Source organism: Scyliorhinus canicula, chromosome 5 (genome assembly GCF_902713615.1).
Source record: "Scyliorhinus canicula chromosome 5, sScyCan1.1, whole genome shotgun sequence".
Taxonomy (NCBI): domain Eukaryota; kingdom Metazoa; phylum Chordata; class Chondrichthyes; order Carcharhiniformes; family Scyliorhinidae; genus Scyliorhinus; species Scyliorhinus canicula.
Genome location: NC_052150.1, coordinates 184,492,596 through 184,510,824, shown reverse-complemented (window position 1 = coordinate 184,510,824; position 18,229 = coordinate 184,492,596). Strand labels below are relative to the sequence as shown.

General features: G+C 41.8%; 1 protein-coding gene across 3 annotated transcripts in view; it reads right to left on the bottom strand.

Moving 5' to 3' along the window:
- The window catches only part of waca (WW domain containing adaptor with coiled-coil a), a 148,928-nt gene that overhangs the window by 18,558 nt on the left and 112,141 nt on the right, over positions 1 to 18,229 (bottom strand). For all 3 annotated transcript variants that reach the window (XM_038798211.1, XM_038798213.1, XM_038798212.1), the window contains one exon: positions 6,472 to 6,649. In XM_038798211.1, the coding sequence (XP_038654139.1) occupies positions 6,472 to 6,649 (178 nt within the window). The remainder of the gene's footprint in view (positions 1 to 6,471; positions 6,650 to 18,229) is intronic.

The window sequence follows — 18,229 nt, the reverse complement described above, 5'->3', positions numbered from 1 at the left end:
CACTGATTCCTTTTTAAGAATCCTCTCATGGCCTGGGCAGATTTTGTATCCTGGGGAGAACTGGGTTCCTTCGGACTTTTGAGGTTGAGCTTTCTTTTGCTCGAGTCTCTGTCTATGTTCCTCTTTTGAGCTTTTAGAAGAAGATGATTTGATAATGGTGTACATTGAGGTGAGATTGGCTGATTGTGGTTGGACTGCTGAAGGGAGGGATTGCTCTTCATATCCTTTCTGTGATGGCGGTCATTATTAATCAGTTCTGGTGTCTCCCCCTGGGAGTTTTCTTTCTTTCCTGCTTCATCCAGGTGAGCAGGTTGCTGTTTCTGATCCTGGCCTGGGCCAATGGTTTGGGGAGACTATACTATTACTGTGTGGCAAATGCGGAGAAGGTGTGGGACTAGAGTAGGGAGATGGAATCCTCATGGGTGCAGATGGAGGTGGGTTTCTGTAAGGTGTTAGGGTTGTGGGCACTGGCAGTGGACCTACAACTGTTTGCTCCAGGGAAGTATTCAGGGAGTCCTGTGGTGGGAGCCAAACTGAAGATGGAGCAATTCCGGCAGCACTTTTAAGTTGAGGGCAGGATCGAGGGTGATACCGATAACAGGGAATCATGGGTTTGAGCCGGGGAGGGTGGATGCGAGGTCCCGGGAATGGGAGGAGACAGGGGTGAAGTAGATGAAGGATTTGTTTTTGGAGGGGCAGTTTGCAAGCAGGGTGGGGGACCTCCATCGTGAGGAGGGCTTCAGACACATGCAGGTGCAGGACTTGGCGATAAAGGTCTTCCCGAGCTTTCCAGTGGCACTGTCCTCTTCGTTGATAGAAGAGGTGATCTCAGTGATGGGCTGGAGGATGTGGTCATGGAGGGAGATAAGGTTTCAATGGAAGGAATTAAAGGCAGGTGGAGGAGGAGTTGGGGATGGCGTTGGAGAAGGGATTATGGTGCGAGGTGCTGCGGAGAGTTAATGCCTCAACCTCGAGGCTGAGAGTGACTGAATTAAAAGTGGTGCACTGGGCACACTTAACAAAGGCAAGGATGACCCAGGTGTTTGAGGGGTGGAGGATAACTGTCAATGGTGTGGGAGGGGGCCCAGCTAATCACATTCATATGTTCTGCTCCTGCCTGACGTTGGAGAAATTTTGGGGGTGGTTTTTAGCATCATGTCAGAGGGCCTACATGTGGATTTGGAGCCTGGTCCCCTGGAGGCCATATTCAGCATGTCAGACATGCTGGAATTCCAGACAGGTGCGGGGGCGGATGTCTTAGTCTTTACCTCATTGGTCGCTCACAGGCAGGTACTGTTGGGATGGAGGTCAGCTTCTCCCCCATGCCATTGTGTGGCTGGGGGATCTAATGGAGTCCTGTTCTTGGAGACAGTGAAATTTGCTATGAGAGTGGCACATGAGGGATTCCATAAGAGATGGGATTCATAGGCAATAGAACATTACAGCGCAGTACAGGCCCTTCGGCCCTCGATGTTGCGCCGACCTGTGAAATCAATCTAAAGCCCATCTACACTATTCCCTTATCAACCATATGTTTATCCAATGACCATTTAAATGCCCTTAATGTTGGTGAGTCCACTACTGTTGCAGGCAGGGCATTCCATGCCCTTACTACTCTCTGAGTAAAGAACCTACCTCTGACATCGGTCCTATATCTATCTCCCCACAATTTAAAGCTATGTCCCCTCGTGCTAGCCATCACCATCTGAGGAAAAAGGCTCTCACTGTCCACCCTATCTAATCCTCTGATCATCTTGGATGCCTCAATTAAGTCTCTAACGAAAACAGCCTGAAGTCCATCAGCCTTTCCTCATAAGATCTTCCCTCCATAACCAGGCAACATCCTGGTAAATCTCCTCTGCACCCTTTCCAATGCTTCCACAGCCTTCCTATATTTGTTTAAATTGCACCTTGGAGATTTGGTTGCTGTTAAAGAGTGGGTGGGGGTTTGTGTTTTATTTTTTGCAAACATGTTAAAATGTTGAAAATGTCAATAAAAATATTTTTTTTTTAAATAGCAGGCCTGAGGATTAAAAATGTTTCAGAAGCAAACTAGGCAGGAATATAAAAACATTTTAAGAGCTAAACATGGGTCCCACAGAAGCAGAGACAAGAGAAATTATTTTGGGGAATGACAAAATGTAAGAACAAATATTTTGTGACTGTCTTCACAGTAATAGACAGAAGTTGCATACCAGAAATAGATGGGGGAAAATTGAGTAATCAATATCACCATAGGAAACAAACTTCAGGTAAAATCCACAAATCCCCAAAACCCAATGGTCCTAATCCTGGGATGCCAAATGTGAAAGCTGCAGGAATAATGGATGTGCTGGCTCTCACTTTCCAAAATTATGTTAACGGTCTCAGCAAATTGCAAATTAGCAAATTATTTAAGAAAGGGAAAGAAAAACGGACCTACAAATCAGTTAGCCTGACAACAGACAAATAGCGGAATTATTAATTAAGGCACTCTTAATGCACTGAGAGAAGTAGTATTAGAACAAGTCAACATGGTTTTACAAAAGGAAAATTTTGTTTGACAAATTTGTTTAAGTTTTTTGACGAGGTAATTAGCTGGGTAGGGACAGGCAAACTAGAAAATATTGGATTTCCAAATGTCATTTGATAAGGTGCCACAAAAGGTTAACACACAAGTTAAGGGCTCATGGAGCTGGGGATAATCGCATGGATGGAGGATTGGTTAATGGACAGGAAGCAGACAATAGGGAGAAGTGTGTCATGTGAATGTCCCTTTAAAAAAAGTATGCTTTATCAAATGGCTGCAGTGATGTCATTGTGTGAATGGAGCTGGGCTCTGCTCTGCTTTTTACTTTTGTTTTGTGCTGAAAGCTGTTTTGGCTCTGTGTTTAGTTTCGCTTTCAGTTGGAGAGCTGCATTTGAACCAAGCAGATGTGTATTGTGCTCTCTCTCTGCAATGTTAACTGGATTCATAGAGTAAACATTGTTTTTGTTTAAAAATACTTTTTGTTCTCTGTTGCATAACACAAAGTGGGCCCTTGTGCGCCCCATAACCAAAATCTATTAAACGTTGTGGGTCAGGTGAACTCCATGAGATACTTTGGTGTTCTCTAAACACTGGCCCATAAAAGTGGGATATTTTTAAGTTGGAGTGCTGTGACTGGTGGAGTGCCACAAGGATCAGTGCTGGAGTCTCAGCTGTTTACAATCTATATATCTATATATTTTTATAAATTTAGAGTATCCAACTATTTTTTTTCCCCAATTGAGGGGCAATTTAGCATGGCCAATCCACCTACCTTGCACATCTTTGGGTTGTGGGGATGAAATCCACGCAAACAGGGGGGAATGTGCAAACTCCACAGTGACCCAGGGCCAGGATTGAACACGGGTCCTCAGTGCCATGAGGCAGCAGTGCTAACCACTGTGCTGCCCTATTTACAATCTACATTAACCACTTAGACAAAGCGACAGAGAGGAATGTATTGCCAGCAAACTTGGATCCAAAGGTAGATGAGAATACAAGCTGTAAGGAATAAACAAAGGTGCTGATAAGAGATATAGCGAGGTTAAGTGAGTGGGGAACAAGGTAGCAGATGGAGTACATTAGCCAACTCAAGATTTTTCCTTTTTTGTCTGAACAGAAAAGCAGAAATTTATTAAAGGTGTAAAACTTGTAATGGTTGACGTTGAGAGACACATGGGTATACTTGTAACAAGGAATATAAAAAATTAGCGTACAGGCACAGCAAGCTATTAGGAAGGCAGATGACATGCTGGCCTTTACTGCAAAAACATTGGGAGTACATGAATAGGGAGAAGTCTTGCTATAATACCACAAGGCTTTGGTGAGTCTGACCCAAAGTACAGTGTGCAAATATGATCACTGAAATTAAGGAAGGGCATACTTGCTTTGGATGCAGTACAACACAAGGTTCCATAGATTGGTTCCGGGCACGAGGGATTTCCTATGAGAACCTAAATAAATTGGGTCTATATTCTCCAGAGTTTAGAAGAATGAGGGGTGACCTCATTGCAGCATTAAGATTGTAAAGGGGTTTGACAGGTTAGATACTGAAATAGTTTTCCCTGGCTAAATAATCTAAAACAATGAAGCATTGTTTCAGGATAAGGGGCTAATCATTTACTTCTCTGGATTCTCTACTCCAGAGGGGTGTAGATGCACCATCATTGAATATATTTAAGGCTAAGATAGATAGCATTTTGGTCTGTCAGGTAATCAAACCAAATGGGGAGCGGGTAGGAAAGTGGACTTGGTGCCCAAGATCATATTGAATGGTGGAGCATGCTCAATTGGCCATATGATGTTCTCTTGCTCCTATTTCTTATGTTGTTAGGGATTGCATGACCCCACTTTGCACACTCCCTAGACCGCCACCATTTTAGTACAGGGGAGGCAGTGGCGAAGTGGTATTGTCGGTGGACTAGTTTTCCAGATACCCAAGGAGATGCTCCAGGGCAGGTGGGATTTGAACCCAGGTCACCAGAAATAAAATTCTGGAATTAAAAGTCTATGCTGACCATGAAACCACTGTCAATTGTCGTTAAAACCCATCTGGAAGGAGGTGGTGGGGACGGTGTCGAGGGTGGTTGGATCCAGGGTCAAACCAGGGTGGGGACTCGCGATTTTTGGAGTTGCAGTAGAGCCGGGAGTGCAGGAGGCAAAAGAGGCCGGTGTCCTGGCCTTTGCGTCCCTAGTAGCCCGACGAAGAATTCTGCTACAGTGGAAGGATGCAAGGCCCCCAAGTGTGGAGACCTGGATCAGTGACATGGCGGGATTTATAAAACTGGAAAGGGTCAAATTTGCCCTGAGAGGATCAATACAAGGGTTCTATAAACGATGGCAGCCTTTTCTGGACTTCCTGGCGCAAAGATAGGTAACTTGGTCAATAGCAGCAGCAACCCGGAGGGGGTGGGGGGTGTTCCTTATTGTAGTTTCTAATCTGTAACTTTATATTGTGTTAATTTGCATTGTTATTAAAATGCTGTGTTGTGCATGGGGGTGGGGCGAATGTTTATGATTGTTAATATTATTGTTATTTTTGGTATTTTACTATGGTGCGATATTGTTGTATAAATTCAAAATTTTTCAATAAAAATTATTTTTTTTTTAAAACCCATCTGGTTCACTGATGTCCTTTAGGGAAGGAAATCTGTCATCCTTACCTGGTCTGGTCTACATGTGACTCCAGACACACATCTATATGCCCTCAGGGATGAGCAATAAATGCTGGTCCAGCCAGCCATGCCCACATCCCATGAACGAATAAAGAAAAAAAATAGAGTTTATAATTTTATTCAGTTCACGTTCTAGTACAGCATTTTACTGTGATTAATGAACAACATGGAACATTGTGCGGGTAGGAAATATCCTGGCAACTAAACATGACAAAGCTCACTCAGCTAACAAATGCTCCATCAGCCTCCTTGCAATCAAGTAAAATGATAGGAGTCACCTAACTGGCATTAAGTAGCATTTGTTTACTAAAACACCTGCTCGTTGACACCCAGTTTGGGATCAAACAGAATTACACTATTCCGGATTTCATCACAGCTTTGATCCAGACTTGAAAGCAAGAGTTGAATGTTGCAGAAATTTGACTGCCAAAGAGCCCAAGTGAAACTGAAATCAATAGTGGTCTAAGAAATATACAGGAACAGGAGTAGGTCATTCAACCCTCAAGCCTGTTCTGCCATTCATTTAAATCATGGTTGCTCTGTATCCTTATTCCATCCTTCTGCCGTGGCTATATCCCTTCAATCCAAGGGCTAACAAATTCTACCAAGCAAAATTCTGAAATTATTAATTACCGTGGCAATTAAACTTTCTTTTCATTTAATGAACATGTTAGATGAAGAATTTGCTCAATTTGCACAGGATTCTGAAGTTATATAAATTACACTTGCAGTGGGCACCATATCAACTGTACTGCACCAACTTTCTCACATACCTAACACTCGCTGATGCTGGCTGAACTTGACAGTTATGAGGCTGTTAAGAATATCTTGTGCAAGGATAATGATAACACCACCTGTTCCAATTCAGCAAACACTTTCCAGAACAGTTAAATTTTGCAGGACCACCACATCTAGAGTAATAAGTACACATTTTCTGCATAGTTGCTGAAACAAGCCCATTTAAAACTATTAAAATATGCCATAATATCATGAACGAACTTACACATATTATGTGATGAGACATTGTAAATGAGTAAGTCCCAAGCCAAGATTGTGAGCTCTATTCAAAAAACAATTTTAAATTGCCATGTCCTTTGATAGCCTACAAATTGGATAAATAATTGAAATTTTACTGAGAAAATACTGTTATGGCAGTAGACCAAAATTCATGAAGCAACAGACTGCAGAGCAAAGACAAACCAAACCTATTCCAAAGCATGAATTTCCTTGAAGTAGCTCCTAACAGGGTTTGTGTAAGCTATTTCAAAACAAAAACAGCTATGCACTTACTTGCTTTTCCGCATGATCAGCAGGCCAACCTTGAACATGCTTTATAAGGTTTTCATTGAAGTGCGCTGCTAGTGTCGGCGTCAATGAACACGAGGTGCGTGCAGACGTGGCTGACGGTACCGAAGATCCAATGTTACTTGCAATGTGATTTGGACTTGGTGATGGACTTCTCTGCTTGCTGTAAAATTTGAAATAGTTATGTTTCACATAAATTTTACAGACCTTTCAAAAATGCATTTGATATCACTAAAATTATGAGAAAGTATTTTCCTTGGAGCAAAAGATTTACAGCTTCCAAATTTAGTCACTTGACTTTTCAAATGACTGCGAAGTGACATTTTTGCTGAAAAAAAAATACATTACAACAATAAAAGTGAACAACTGCATTCTATGACAGAAAAGATGTTTGCATTCGGAAACTTGTCGGGTAAAATAAATTGACTTTCAATGTCAACTACTGAAAGAGCACTACACAACTAGAGGAACCATCATTTGGGTGAGACTTTAAACCCTTCCTATTCGTAAACTGGCTGCCATGTTTTCTACAGTACAATACTGATGATACCTCGTAGCCTTACTTACCTTGTTGTAACGTGTTTTGGGATGTTGAGATTGTGAAAAGTGCTATATAAATGCAAGTCTTGGTTTCTGATAAGATATCCTACAAGGTGAAAATTTGATTCATATATTATATCTTCATCAACTAACACAAACCTACAATCATGAACTTGTTGCTTTGTCTAATTTTCTCAGGAATTCCATTCCATCTGCTCACTTTTCATAGACCACTTAATACCTCGTTTCCTCTCGCCGCCAATTGTACTATTTATTTAGAATTTTAAAAAATTTAATCTCAGCTCCTGTTCATGCATGTCTTCACAAACTCCAAACTGCTAACGCCATCACCTGGCGCAAATATTGATGAACTTTTCTCAATTACTCTAGCAATACAACTTTAGATATAGTAGTATGCTGCTTCAGACTTGAATTAATCCCGCCATCTGCACCAAAACAATTTACAAACACAAAAAAATCTATTTCACGTTTGGAAAACGTTAGTTCCAAATACTGGCATAAAGCCATAATTAGTAAGCATCATTTAATGCAAAGCAAACACATGTCAGATAACTAATCATATAGGTTGAAGCCACATCAATTTTAAAAAAACTATCCAGATGCACTAATTGTAGCACTAATCCAGAGAATAATTAAGTATGCATTTGTCAGTGATCAAAACTGACATCTTCTGGCTCAGTATTAAACAAGTTAGTGCGCAAAACTGCCTCCAGTTTTCTCACATTGTTACCATTGAGGTAGCTATATTTAGGAATCCAATGAGGAATAGGAAATCTGAATTTGGAAACTATTGTTTTAACAAGCTTTCACAGTACTGATATTCAAAGCAATTATCCTGACATCTCTAAAATATGATCTGCCTTGCAAGACTTTCATGCACATCTAGCGTAAGAATAAAGGTCCACGTTCATGCTTGGAGTATAGTTCACGTCAGTGCACTAACTATGACCATCAATCGGGACAAGAAACATGTAAAAGAAATGTGCGGAAGCCAAATATCAAAATGCTAATGGCAAAACATAATTCTTCATCCACACTAAATGTAATGCTTGTTGAATTTCTTGGAACCAAATGTTTGATATATTTCCACTTAACACACATATACCTCTAGCTTCATTGTTGGAAATGTGAATCATTGTTCAGGAACGGAGTAAAGCTAGAATTATTTTTAATATACCATTGGCAGCAACATCAACTTATATTTATATAGCACCTTCAATGTAATCAAAGTGCCCAAGGAGTGCAATCAGACCAAAGGAGGAACGGTAGAGATGTCAAAAGATTGAGGGAAGGAATTGCTGAGCTTCGGGCCTGGGCTCTGATGGCAGGCCTGCCAACAATAGAGAAATTAAAACAGCAGCTGCACAAGAGGCCAGGCAGGAGGTGCCTGGAGATCTCAAGAGGGTTGAAGGGCTGGAGGGGGTTACACCCAGTCAGTTGGGAGTGTGAGGCCATGGTGGAATTTGAAACTAGGATAAGAATTTTTAAATTTGACATGTTGCTGGACTAGATCATCAAGCAAAAGGGTGATGAGTGAATGTGATTTGATCAGAGTTGGTTGCGGGTAAAATAATTTTGAATGAGCTCAAGATAACTAGGGAATGGAAGGCTTGCCAGAGTTTTTTTTTAAGTCAAAGCATGGGTTAGGGTTTTAGCAGCAGATGCAGAGAGGAGACTGACAATCTTACAGACCTTAAAGAGGGTAATCCTGATTGTGGTATGAGTAAATCATGAGAAGTTAATTTTGGGGTCAAATATTGAACAAGATTCTCCATGTTGACAGGTTCATAAAATGCCCGACCAGCAGAGTGGGTACTTCATTTTTGTTCAAAGACAGTAAAAACATTCTTCAATTCTGGCAGGTGGCAAACTACCACGGAAACATCGGCTTTGATGACAAGGGACAAGTGTGACCAAAGTGGCTGATAGTAAAATGCGCAGTCAAATGTATTTGTTCCAAAAGAAGCCAACAAAAACCAAGAGAAACAAACCAAAACAAAGGGTTAATATTTTTCAAATGCAAGGAAGAACAAACTACAGCTTCACTCCTTTAATACTTATAGTAATGGGAATCCAATGACTGCCTCAAAGGCGTTTCATTAACTTGGAAGAAATGTTTTTATTGTAACCAGCTCAGTCTGGTCCAGCAATATTTGAAGACAATAAGGAACACAAACATTTTAGACCAGGTGGCACGGTAGCACAATGGTTTGCACAGTTGCTTCACAGGTCCAGGGTCCCAGGCTCGATTCCCGGCTTGGTTCACTGTCTGTGCGGAGTCTGCACTTTCCCCGTGTCTGCCTTGGTTTCCTCCGGGTGCTCCGGTTTCCTCCCCCAGTCCAAAGATGTGCAAGTAAGGTGAATTGGCCATGTTAAATTGCCCTTAATGTCCAAAACAAGGTTGAGTGGGGTTACTGGGCTACGCAGATAGATTGGAGGTGTGGGTCTTGGTAGGCCAGTGGTAGGCTCTTTCCAAGGGCCAGTGCAGTCTCAATGGGCCGAATGGCCTAGTTCTGCACTATAAATTCTATGATTCTACAACCCAGTGTTCATTCCACACACAGGAACAAAGATGGAAAAATATTTTAATAGGATGGAAATTATAATCCACCTTGCACAACAGACAGCATTTGTACTGTGAAGATGTGGCTTCGATATTATAAATACCCCATCATGGTTAGTCTTACAAATCTAACTGTGGACTGACAAGTTGTTAAGGTCAAGCATGTTATTCCCTCATCACTTGTTACAAATCCAGTCTGACAGCTACCAAACATTTGGTCAGATACAGTATTGTCAAGCCATTCCAGATTCTGGATAGTGACTTTTCCAACCCAGAGTTTCAGATTCGAATGGCCATCAATAAATCATGATGGGGAAACATTATTTCTATGAGACAGTTAAAATACACATACTGACATAAAAGTATGACCAAAATTAAGAAAACAAAAAAGGTTTGAGAGAAGGAAAATCGTTACAGTTCCAGGTAGACAACAAAAAGAGAGCATACAGTTTGAGTGGTGTGAGAAGGACATTCCATCAGATCAAGCAAGCATGCCTGAAGTCTGTGTGCCAGTGTACGCTGTCCTCCAAGCAGCTGTACTGGGGAAGAGATCACCCTAAATTTCCTTCTGAAATGTGTCTTTGCAAAAGAGGTCTAGAAAGAGACGCAATGGTTTTTTGTCAAGGTTCATCCCAAGCAGCGCTGTGCTCCAGTCTGTTCCCAATGATGCAAAATGAGAAAATATCAACTGCTGCTGGAGGATCAACTTGGTGAGTGCCGCTTTTTTATCTGTCCAAAACTTATTGGTTCTCCACTGTAAACAGTTACCCACGACCAAGTGTTGCAAACGTCATATTCCAAAGTCCAGGGCCACATGCTGAGGAACAGATTGAGGCACTGTGTTCACTGGGGAGAAGTCACTATTTAAGACCTTTCCACCATAGTGCAAGGGACTAACCATGCAGAACCCCACAGCACGTATGCTTGTTATTGCATGTACACAGTCATTGCAATTGTGTTGAGATGCCAAAATGTGCAACATGATCTATGGGGTAAAGTTAATTATTGCACTATTCATAATGTTCAATTTGTAATATTTTGGAATAACTTTTAGATATTTTATGAATAAAGCATACATTTTTGGGGGGGTGATGGGAGAGGGGGAGAGAGCATGAATCGGACTTTGAGATTTTGCAGTTGTGAGTCCAGGATTAAATCAAACAGTTCCAGATTTTTAAATCAAATAGTTACAGATTTTAAAAGCCATTTGGATTGGATTGGATTTGTTTATTGTCACGTGTACCGAGGTACAGTGAAAAGTATTTTTCTGCAAGCAGCTCAACAGATCATTCAGTACATGGGAAGAAAAGGGAATTAAACAGAATTCAAGAAAATACAAGAAAATACATGAGAATACATAATAGGGCAACACAATATATACAATGTAACTACATAAGCATTGGCATCGGATGAAGCATACATGGGTGTAGTGTTAATGAGGTCAGTCCATAAGAGGGTCATTTAGGAGTCTGGTGACAGTGGGGAAGAAGCTGTTTTTGAGTCTGTTCGTGCGTGTTCTCAGACTTCTGAATCTCCTGCCCGATGGAAGAAGTTGGAAAAGTGAGTAAGCCGGGTGGGAGGGATCCTTGATCATGCTGCCTGCTTTCCCCCGGCAGCGGGAGGTGTAGATGGAATCAATGGATGGGAGGCAGGTTCGTGTGATGGACTGGGCGGTATTCACGACTCTCTGAAGTTCCTTGCGGTCCTTGGCCGAGCAGTTGCCATACCAGGCTGTGATGCAGCCCGATAGGATGCTCTCTATAGTGCATCTGTAAAAGTTGGTACGGGTTAATGTGGACATGCCGAATTTCCTTAGTTTCCTGAGGAAGTATAGGCGCTGTTGTGCTTTCTTGGTGATAGCGTCGATGTGAGTGGACCAGGATAGATTTTTGGTGATGTGCACCCCTAGGAATTTGAAACTGCTCACCATCTCTACCTCGGCTCCGTTGATTCTGACAGGGGTGTGCACAGTACTTTGCTTCCTGAGGTCGATGACCAGCTCTTTAGTTTTGCTGGCATTGAGGGAGAGATTGTTGTTGTTACACCACTCCGCTAGGTTCTCTATCTCCCTCCTGTATTCGGACTCGTCGTTATTCGAGATCCGGCCCACTATGGTCGCATCGTCAGCAAACTTGTAGATGGAGTTGGAACCAAGTTTTGCCATGCAGTCGTGTGTGTACAGGGAGTAGAGTAGGGGGCTAAGTACGCAGCCTTGCGGGGCACCGGTATTGAGGACTATTGTGGAGGAGGTGTTGGTGTTCATTCTTACTGACTGTGATCTGTTGGTCAGAAAGTCAAGGATCCAGTTGCAGAGTGGAGAGCCAAGTCCTAGGTTTTGGAGCTTTGATATGAGCTTGGCTGGGATTATGGTGTTGAAGGCGGAGCTGTAGTCAATAAATAGGAGTCTGATGTAGAAGTCCTTGTTTTCGAGATGCTCTAGGGATGAGTGGAGGGCCAGGGAAATGGCGCCTGATGTGGACCGGTTGCGACGGTATGCGAATTGAAGTGGGTCAAGGCGTTCCGGGAGTATGGAGGTGATGCGCTTCATGATCAGCCTCTCGAAGCACTTAATTACAACTGACGTCAGGGCCACCGGGCGGTAGTCATTGAGGCACGTTGCCTGGTTCTTCTTTGGTACCGGTATGATGGTGGTCTTCTTGAAGTAGGTGGGGACCTCGGAGTGGAGTAGGGATAGGTTAAAGATGTCTGTGAATACCTCTGCCAGCTGGTATGCGCAGGCTCTGAGTGCACGACCAGGGATCCCGTCCGGGCCCATCGCCTTCCGTGGGTTCACTTTCAGGAAGGCCGATCTGACTTCGGAAACTGTGATGGTGGGTATGGGTGAATTATGGGTTGCTGGGGCACTCGATAGCGGATTGTTGGTTACCTGCTCAAACCGAGCATAGAATGCATTAAGTTCATCGGGGAGGGGTGCCCTGCTGCCAGAGATGCTGCTCGGCTTCGCTTTGTAACCCGTGATGTTGTTTAGTCCTTGCCACAACCGCCGAGAGTCTGTCTGTGACTCTAGCTTAGTTTGATATTCTCTCTTGGCATCTCGGATGGCTTTGCGGAGGTCGTACCTGGATTTCTTGTATAGGACAGGGTCGTCTGCCTTGAACGCCTCAGATCTGTCCATTTCTCACAATACAGAATTTTTCTCAAGGCAGAGACTATCAACTTTCACTGCAGCTGATATGCTTACCATTTTATGGTGCACCTCAAATTTATAAGAGATTAATAACTTCATTGAATCATTTTTTCCAAAATGGAACTTCAAATTACTGCTGCAGTTACATTGACCAGCAGAGGGCAGCAGTCATGTAATAATGCTCATTATAAAGCAATACGACTGCATTCAATCGGTTTGTTTCTAGTTACATATCCATGTGCAATGCTATGCTTCTGAACAGAAGCATAAGTAGAGCCTTAAAACTATTCAACGATGAAGCATTGACAACCTACAGGGAGAAGGATTCCAAAGATTTACAACACTTTGAGCGAATAAAGTTTTCATCTCAGTTTTAAATAATTGGCCATTTATGCCCCATCTATTTGATTACCCAGTCCAGTCATGGAAAACAAGTTCTGTGTTTATCATTTCATTAGGGTCACCTCTCATTCTTATAAGCTGCAGAAAACGTAGGTCCCATTTACTCAGGCTCTCATCAAGCTACAACACTCTCATCTTGGGTACCAATCTCTTGAACCTTCACTCTACCTCTTCCAAGGGAAGTGGATTCGATTCTCAAATATGGAGACCAAAACGGCACAGAATACTCTGATACCACCAAATTATTTTATCTCTAGTAAGATGCATTATTCTTATCCTCGGCGCCGTGAGGCAGCAGTGCTAACCACTACATCACCAGTGCCGCCCATATTTATGTCCCTAATTTTATGTACTCTTTGCTAATTTTCACACAGCTCAGTTAATAATCCAGAGATTATTTTCTGTTGGCTTGTTTTAATGCTGCTTCCAGGGCCCAACTGATTGCCGTGATCCCAAACAAGGTATTGCTCTTGAAACATATGAATCAGGAAATTGTTTGCCACAAATAAGCCCTCATTCCAGTGAACCTTTACTGCAACGCTGACACACACTAATGTTTTTCTCTTACTGAGGTGCTTAGAATTACGTGAAATACATAAACCCCAACCTGGCTGATGGCTTGCATAAAATCGCCATTACATCTTTGCTTTTTAGTGGAATTCTCCGACAGATAAAACAAACACGTTTTTATAGCTGTTTCTAAACTGTACTTTGAAGATTCATGCATCTGTGGATCTCTATTCATCCTTGCATAATAGAACTAGGCCATTCAGCCCCTAAAGCTTGCTACGCCATTCAATAACAGCACAGCTGATCAGATTGTGGGCTAAACTCTACTTTCTGTCAGCCTCCCACAAACTTTGACTCCCTTATAGATCGAAATTCTACCCCAACACATCACTGAATATATTTAGCGACCCAGCCTCCACTGGCTCTGGGATAGAGAATTCCAAAGATAACAATGGAGAATAAATTCCTCATCTCGGTCTTAAATGGAAGAACCCTTATTTTGAAACTTTTGTCCCCAAGTTCTAGATTCCCCAGGTGGATAAAATCCTCAGCACCTACCCTGTAAGTCTCCTCAGAATCTTGTTTCAATAAGATCACCGTCCATTCTCTCTACTCCAATGAGCATAGCCAACCTGCTCAACCTTTACTCTCGAGACAACCCAGTCATCAGAGAAATCAACCTCGCGAACCTTCTCTTTACTCTTTCCAATGCATGTATATCTCTCCTTAAATAAGGAGATCAAAACTGTATGCAGTACTTTGGTTTAATCTCACCAATGCGCTCTACAGTTGTAGCAAGACTTTCCTACTTTGATCCTCTATCCCCCTTGCAGTAAAAGCTAACATTTCGTTTGCCTCCCCAATTATTTGTTGTAACTGCATGCTAACTTTGTGATTCATAAAAGAGGATATCCCGATCCCTCTTCAGCACACCATTCAACAGTCTCCCTCTATTTAAATAATATTCATTTTCCACCAAAGCGACCAAACCCATTCTCCCACATTGTTTTGCCATATTTTTGCCCACTCACTTAACCTTTGCAGACTCTTTGTATCCTCCTCCTTAATGCTCCTTCCTACCTGTCTTTGTATTATCAGATCAAATGTGATCTCATAGGGGCAGCATGGTGGCGCAGTGGGTTAGCCCTGTTGCCTCACGGCGCCGAGGTCCCAGGTTCGATCCCGACTCTGGGTCACTGTTCGTGAGGAGTTTGCACATTCTCCCAGTGTTTGCGTGGGTTTCGCCCCCAAAACCCAAAAGATGTGCAAGGTAGGTGGATTGAACTCGCTAAATTGCCCCTTAATTGGAAAAAATGAATTGGGTACTCTAAATTTAAAAAAAAGAAAACAAAAAAAGTGATCTCATTGAAACATAAAATTCTTACAAGGCTTCTTGGAAGATAGCTGCAGGAAGGTTCTTTCCCCTGCGTTTGACAGGGGGGGCTCAAACCAAAGGACAAGGGTCAGTGATACGGAATTGCTTCAGTCAGAGGGTGGTAAACCATTGGAATTCTCTACCCATGGAGTGTTGTGGAAGCTCAGTCATTGATTCAGAGATTGATCGATATCAAAGTTATCAAAAGATATGGGGATGAAGGAGAAAAATGGCGTTGAGGTAGGAGATCAGCCATGATCTAGTTTAACAGCAGACCAGGTTAAATCAGCCAAATGACCTATTCCTGATCCGTTACATGTTATTTGGCCTAACCAGTCCATGGCCAGTCGAACCTCCTCCCATCCTTCCTAACCTTCAGTGTATTCCTCTACTCCCTTACCCCTCATGCACAAACTTAAATACATCCATACAATTTGTTACAATGCATCTGTGGTTGCGCGTTCCACATCATTACCAATCTCTGGGTAAAGCCATTCCTTCTGTTATAACTTTGCAAAACACCATGTATCAATTTTTGCAAATTGATTTAACTGTTTTCTTTGAAGTGTGAAATTGCATAGTATTTATGAATACTTTATAATGGTGTTTGAATAGTGATAGAACTTAGAATTTAGGGATAATGCAGGATAGGTAGTAGGTCTTTGAATTAACTGCCCCTGCCAAACCCAAAATATACAAATTATGCTGCTGTCAAATTCAAGGTAGGGAAGGATATGCAGCTTCCATTTGTGGACGAATGTTGAAAACCTATAATACAGCTTTGATAGAGTGCACAAGATGATGACAGTTTAAGTAAGGTTCGCAAAGAAAGGCTGTTTCCATTGTCTGATGGTGGGCGGAGTATTAAGTGAGACAGATTTAAACTTTTGGGACGAGATATGGAGGGTGGGGAAGAGAGAGTGTCCACAAGCACACCATTAGTGTAAATGTGTATGTAATTCAGTCACCAAAATGGACTATGATTTACCTTCGCTACTGCAAGACCCAAAATAAAAGACATTAACCAGGCGTCTTCCAATAAACTTAGAATGATTGATTTATTACAAAACAACACTTATTTCTTTTCAAAACTTTGCAGGAACTGCTTAACACAACTTGTAATCTGGAAAGTGTAATTATCTAACTATCTATCCCTTTTAAAATTCCCCAGCACACACACACACCAAAAAACAAAGGAAAAACAATTAGGATCTCTGTAGAGATGGACAGTTAAAGACTATGTATAAAAACGGAAAAAGATCACAGGGTTTCGACATCATCGGTCTGCGGCTCTCGTGTGAGGACAGATCTCTCGTCCCAGTAAATTCTCACCAACAGAGTTTCAGCGTAGAGAAGAATAAATGCGGATCAATTCTTCTTGTCTCAGCCTCTTGGGTTTCCAAATATAAACAAGTTTCACTGAGATGAAGATTCCTCGCTGGATACTGGAACTGCATGTTTCAGGCAAGGCAAGGAGCACACGAGCTAGGCAGCTTTCCCCCTCCTCAGTTCATTCCCAACTGAGTTCAAAACAACTCATCTTCGTCAGGCCATTTCCAATTAATCACCAGGGCCTCTGCTTCAATAAAGTTTTTCTTCTTCCAGCCACTAAAGTAGTTAGTGTTCAGATAAGCAAATAACTCTCCCTCGGTGATTTCTTAGAAAAGGCATACTTGCTCCAAGTCCAAGGTGAATTTATGACCTTTTTGTAAAAGAAAATCCCAGTTTCCAAATAACACAACGTCCTTCCAAATTTTTAAAAGAAAATACAGTTCTTGAAGATATGGTTTCCCAACAAAGCAGAAATGAACAACAATTTCAAAATGAAATGTAATGCATACTTAAAGCAAAAGACCTGTGCTAGTGGGATAGAGTAGAGGAATGGGAAGACTGAAACATTCTACAGAGACCAAGCATGGACTAGGTAAACCAAATGACCTCCTTTTATCAATAATAATGTGATAGCATGACAAAATTCCTGAGCACGCAGAAATACAGGACTAAACAATTTTTTTTTTTAAATCACTGATTAAATTTAGGTTAAAAGAATTGAGTAGATGCAGTTTATATGGATTTTTAAAAAGTATTCAAATAGGGGTCTCAGAAGAGGCTGTTAAGTAAAATTCAGGTGCATACTATAGGGGGAAATGTAACTGTATAGATAGAAAGTTGATTGATGAGCGGGTTAGAGTTGAGGTAAATGTTCCTTGCCATATGCCTGGGAGGAATAGCGGCATGCCATCAATTTAAGGGAAGCGTGTACTCGACAACTGCACATTTTAAATACATACTCCAAGTGATTTTTAATGGATTTGGTGTGGCAAACGAGATGACAGGTAGGTCTTCAATTCCTTGGTGAGCCATTTCACGATATGTTTGAGAACATTACTTCTTCGCCTCAATACCAGAACACTAACAGTCTTGCTGAAGGAATGATTCAGATGGTGAAATTCCCAATTCTCAAAAGTAGACAGACCAAACAAGATCCAAACATTACAATGTTATATTGGAGAATGACAACTTGGAAGTGCAAATATTCGGTCACCGGCAGAGCTCATGTCTGGCAGACAAGGACATACCAATCTACTGACTCGAACCCATTCCACTCGCTCAAAAACTAGACAGCAACTTTGAAAACTGCAAGAGAAAATGACCAACGTGCACAATTAAAATACAGGGAGAGAATTGCCAAGATTACAATTGGGACAACCCATTCACATCCAGACTCCCACAGGGATATACAGGAGCCAGCCAAGGGGACAAAGACGTGGTCAGAATCAAAGTCCAATCAAATCATTACACACAAAGAGGAAATGGTGTGATGTAACAGAGTGTCATTAGAATGTCACGTTAAGAAATGGTTAGCTGCTCATGTTACTGCAGTGATGTCAGAGTGTGGGTGGAGCTGAGCTCTGGTTCTGCTTTTTAGTTTCACTTTGAGAAAAAGCTTGGGTGTGTCTGGGTTTTTTTCCAGTGAGCTGCAGCTGAAGTCAAATAAAGAGCTGTCCTGTTGATCTCTGCCATCCAAAGACTATTTCTGGATCATCTGGTTAATTCAGAATTATAAATGTTCTCAATAGTGAATGTGAACCTAATGTGCTCCTGTTTAAAGGTCTGTTAAGTCTTTTGGATGTTAAAAGGACAGCTTAAAGGATTACCTAGTGTTGTATTCTTTGGGGGTTAT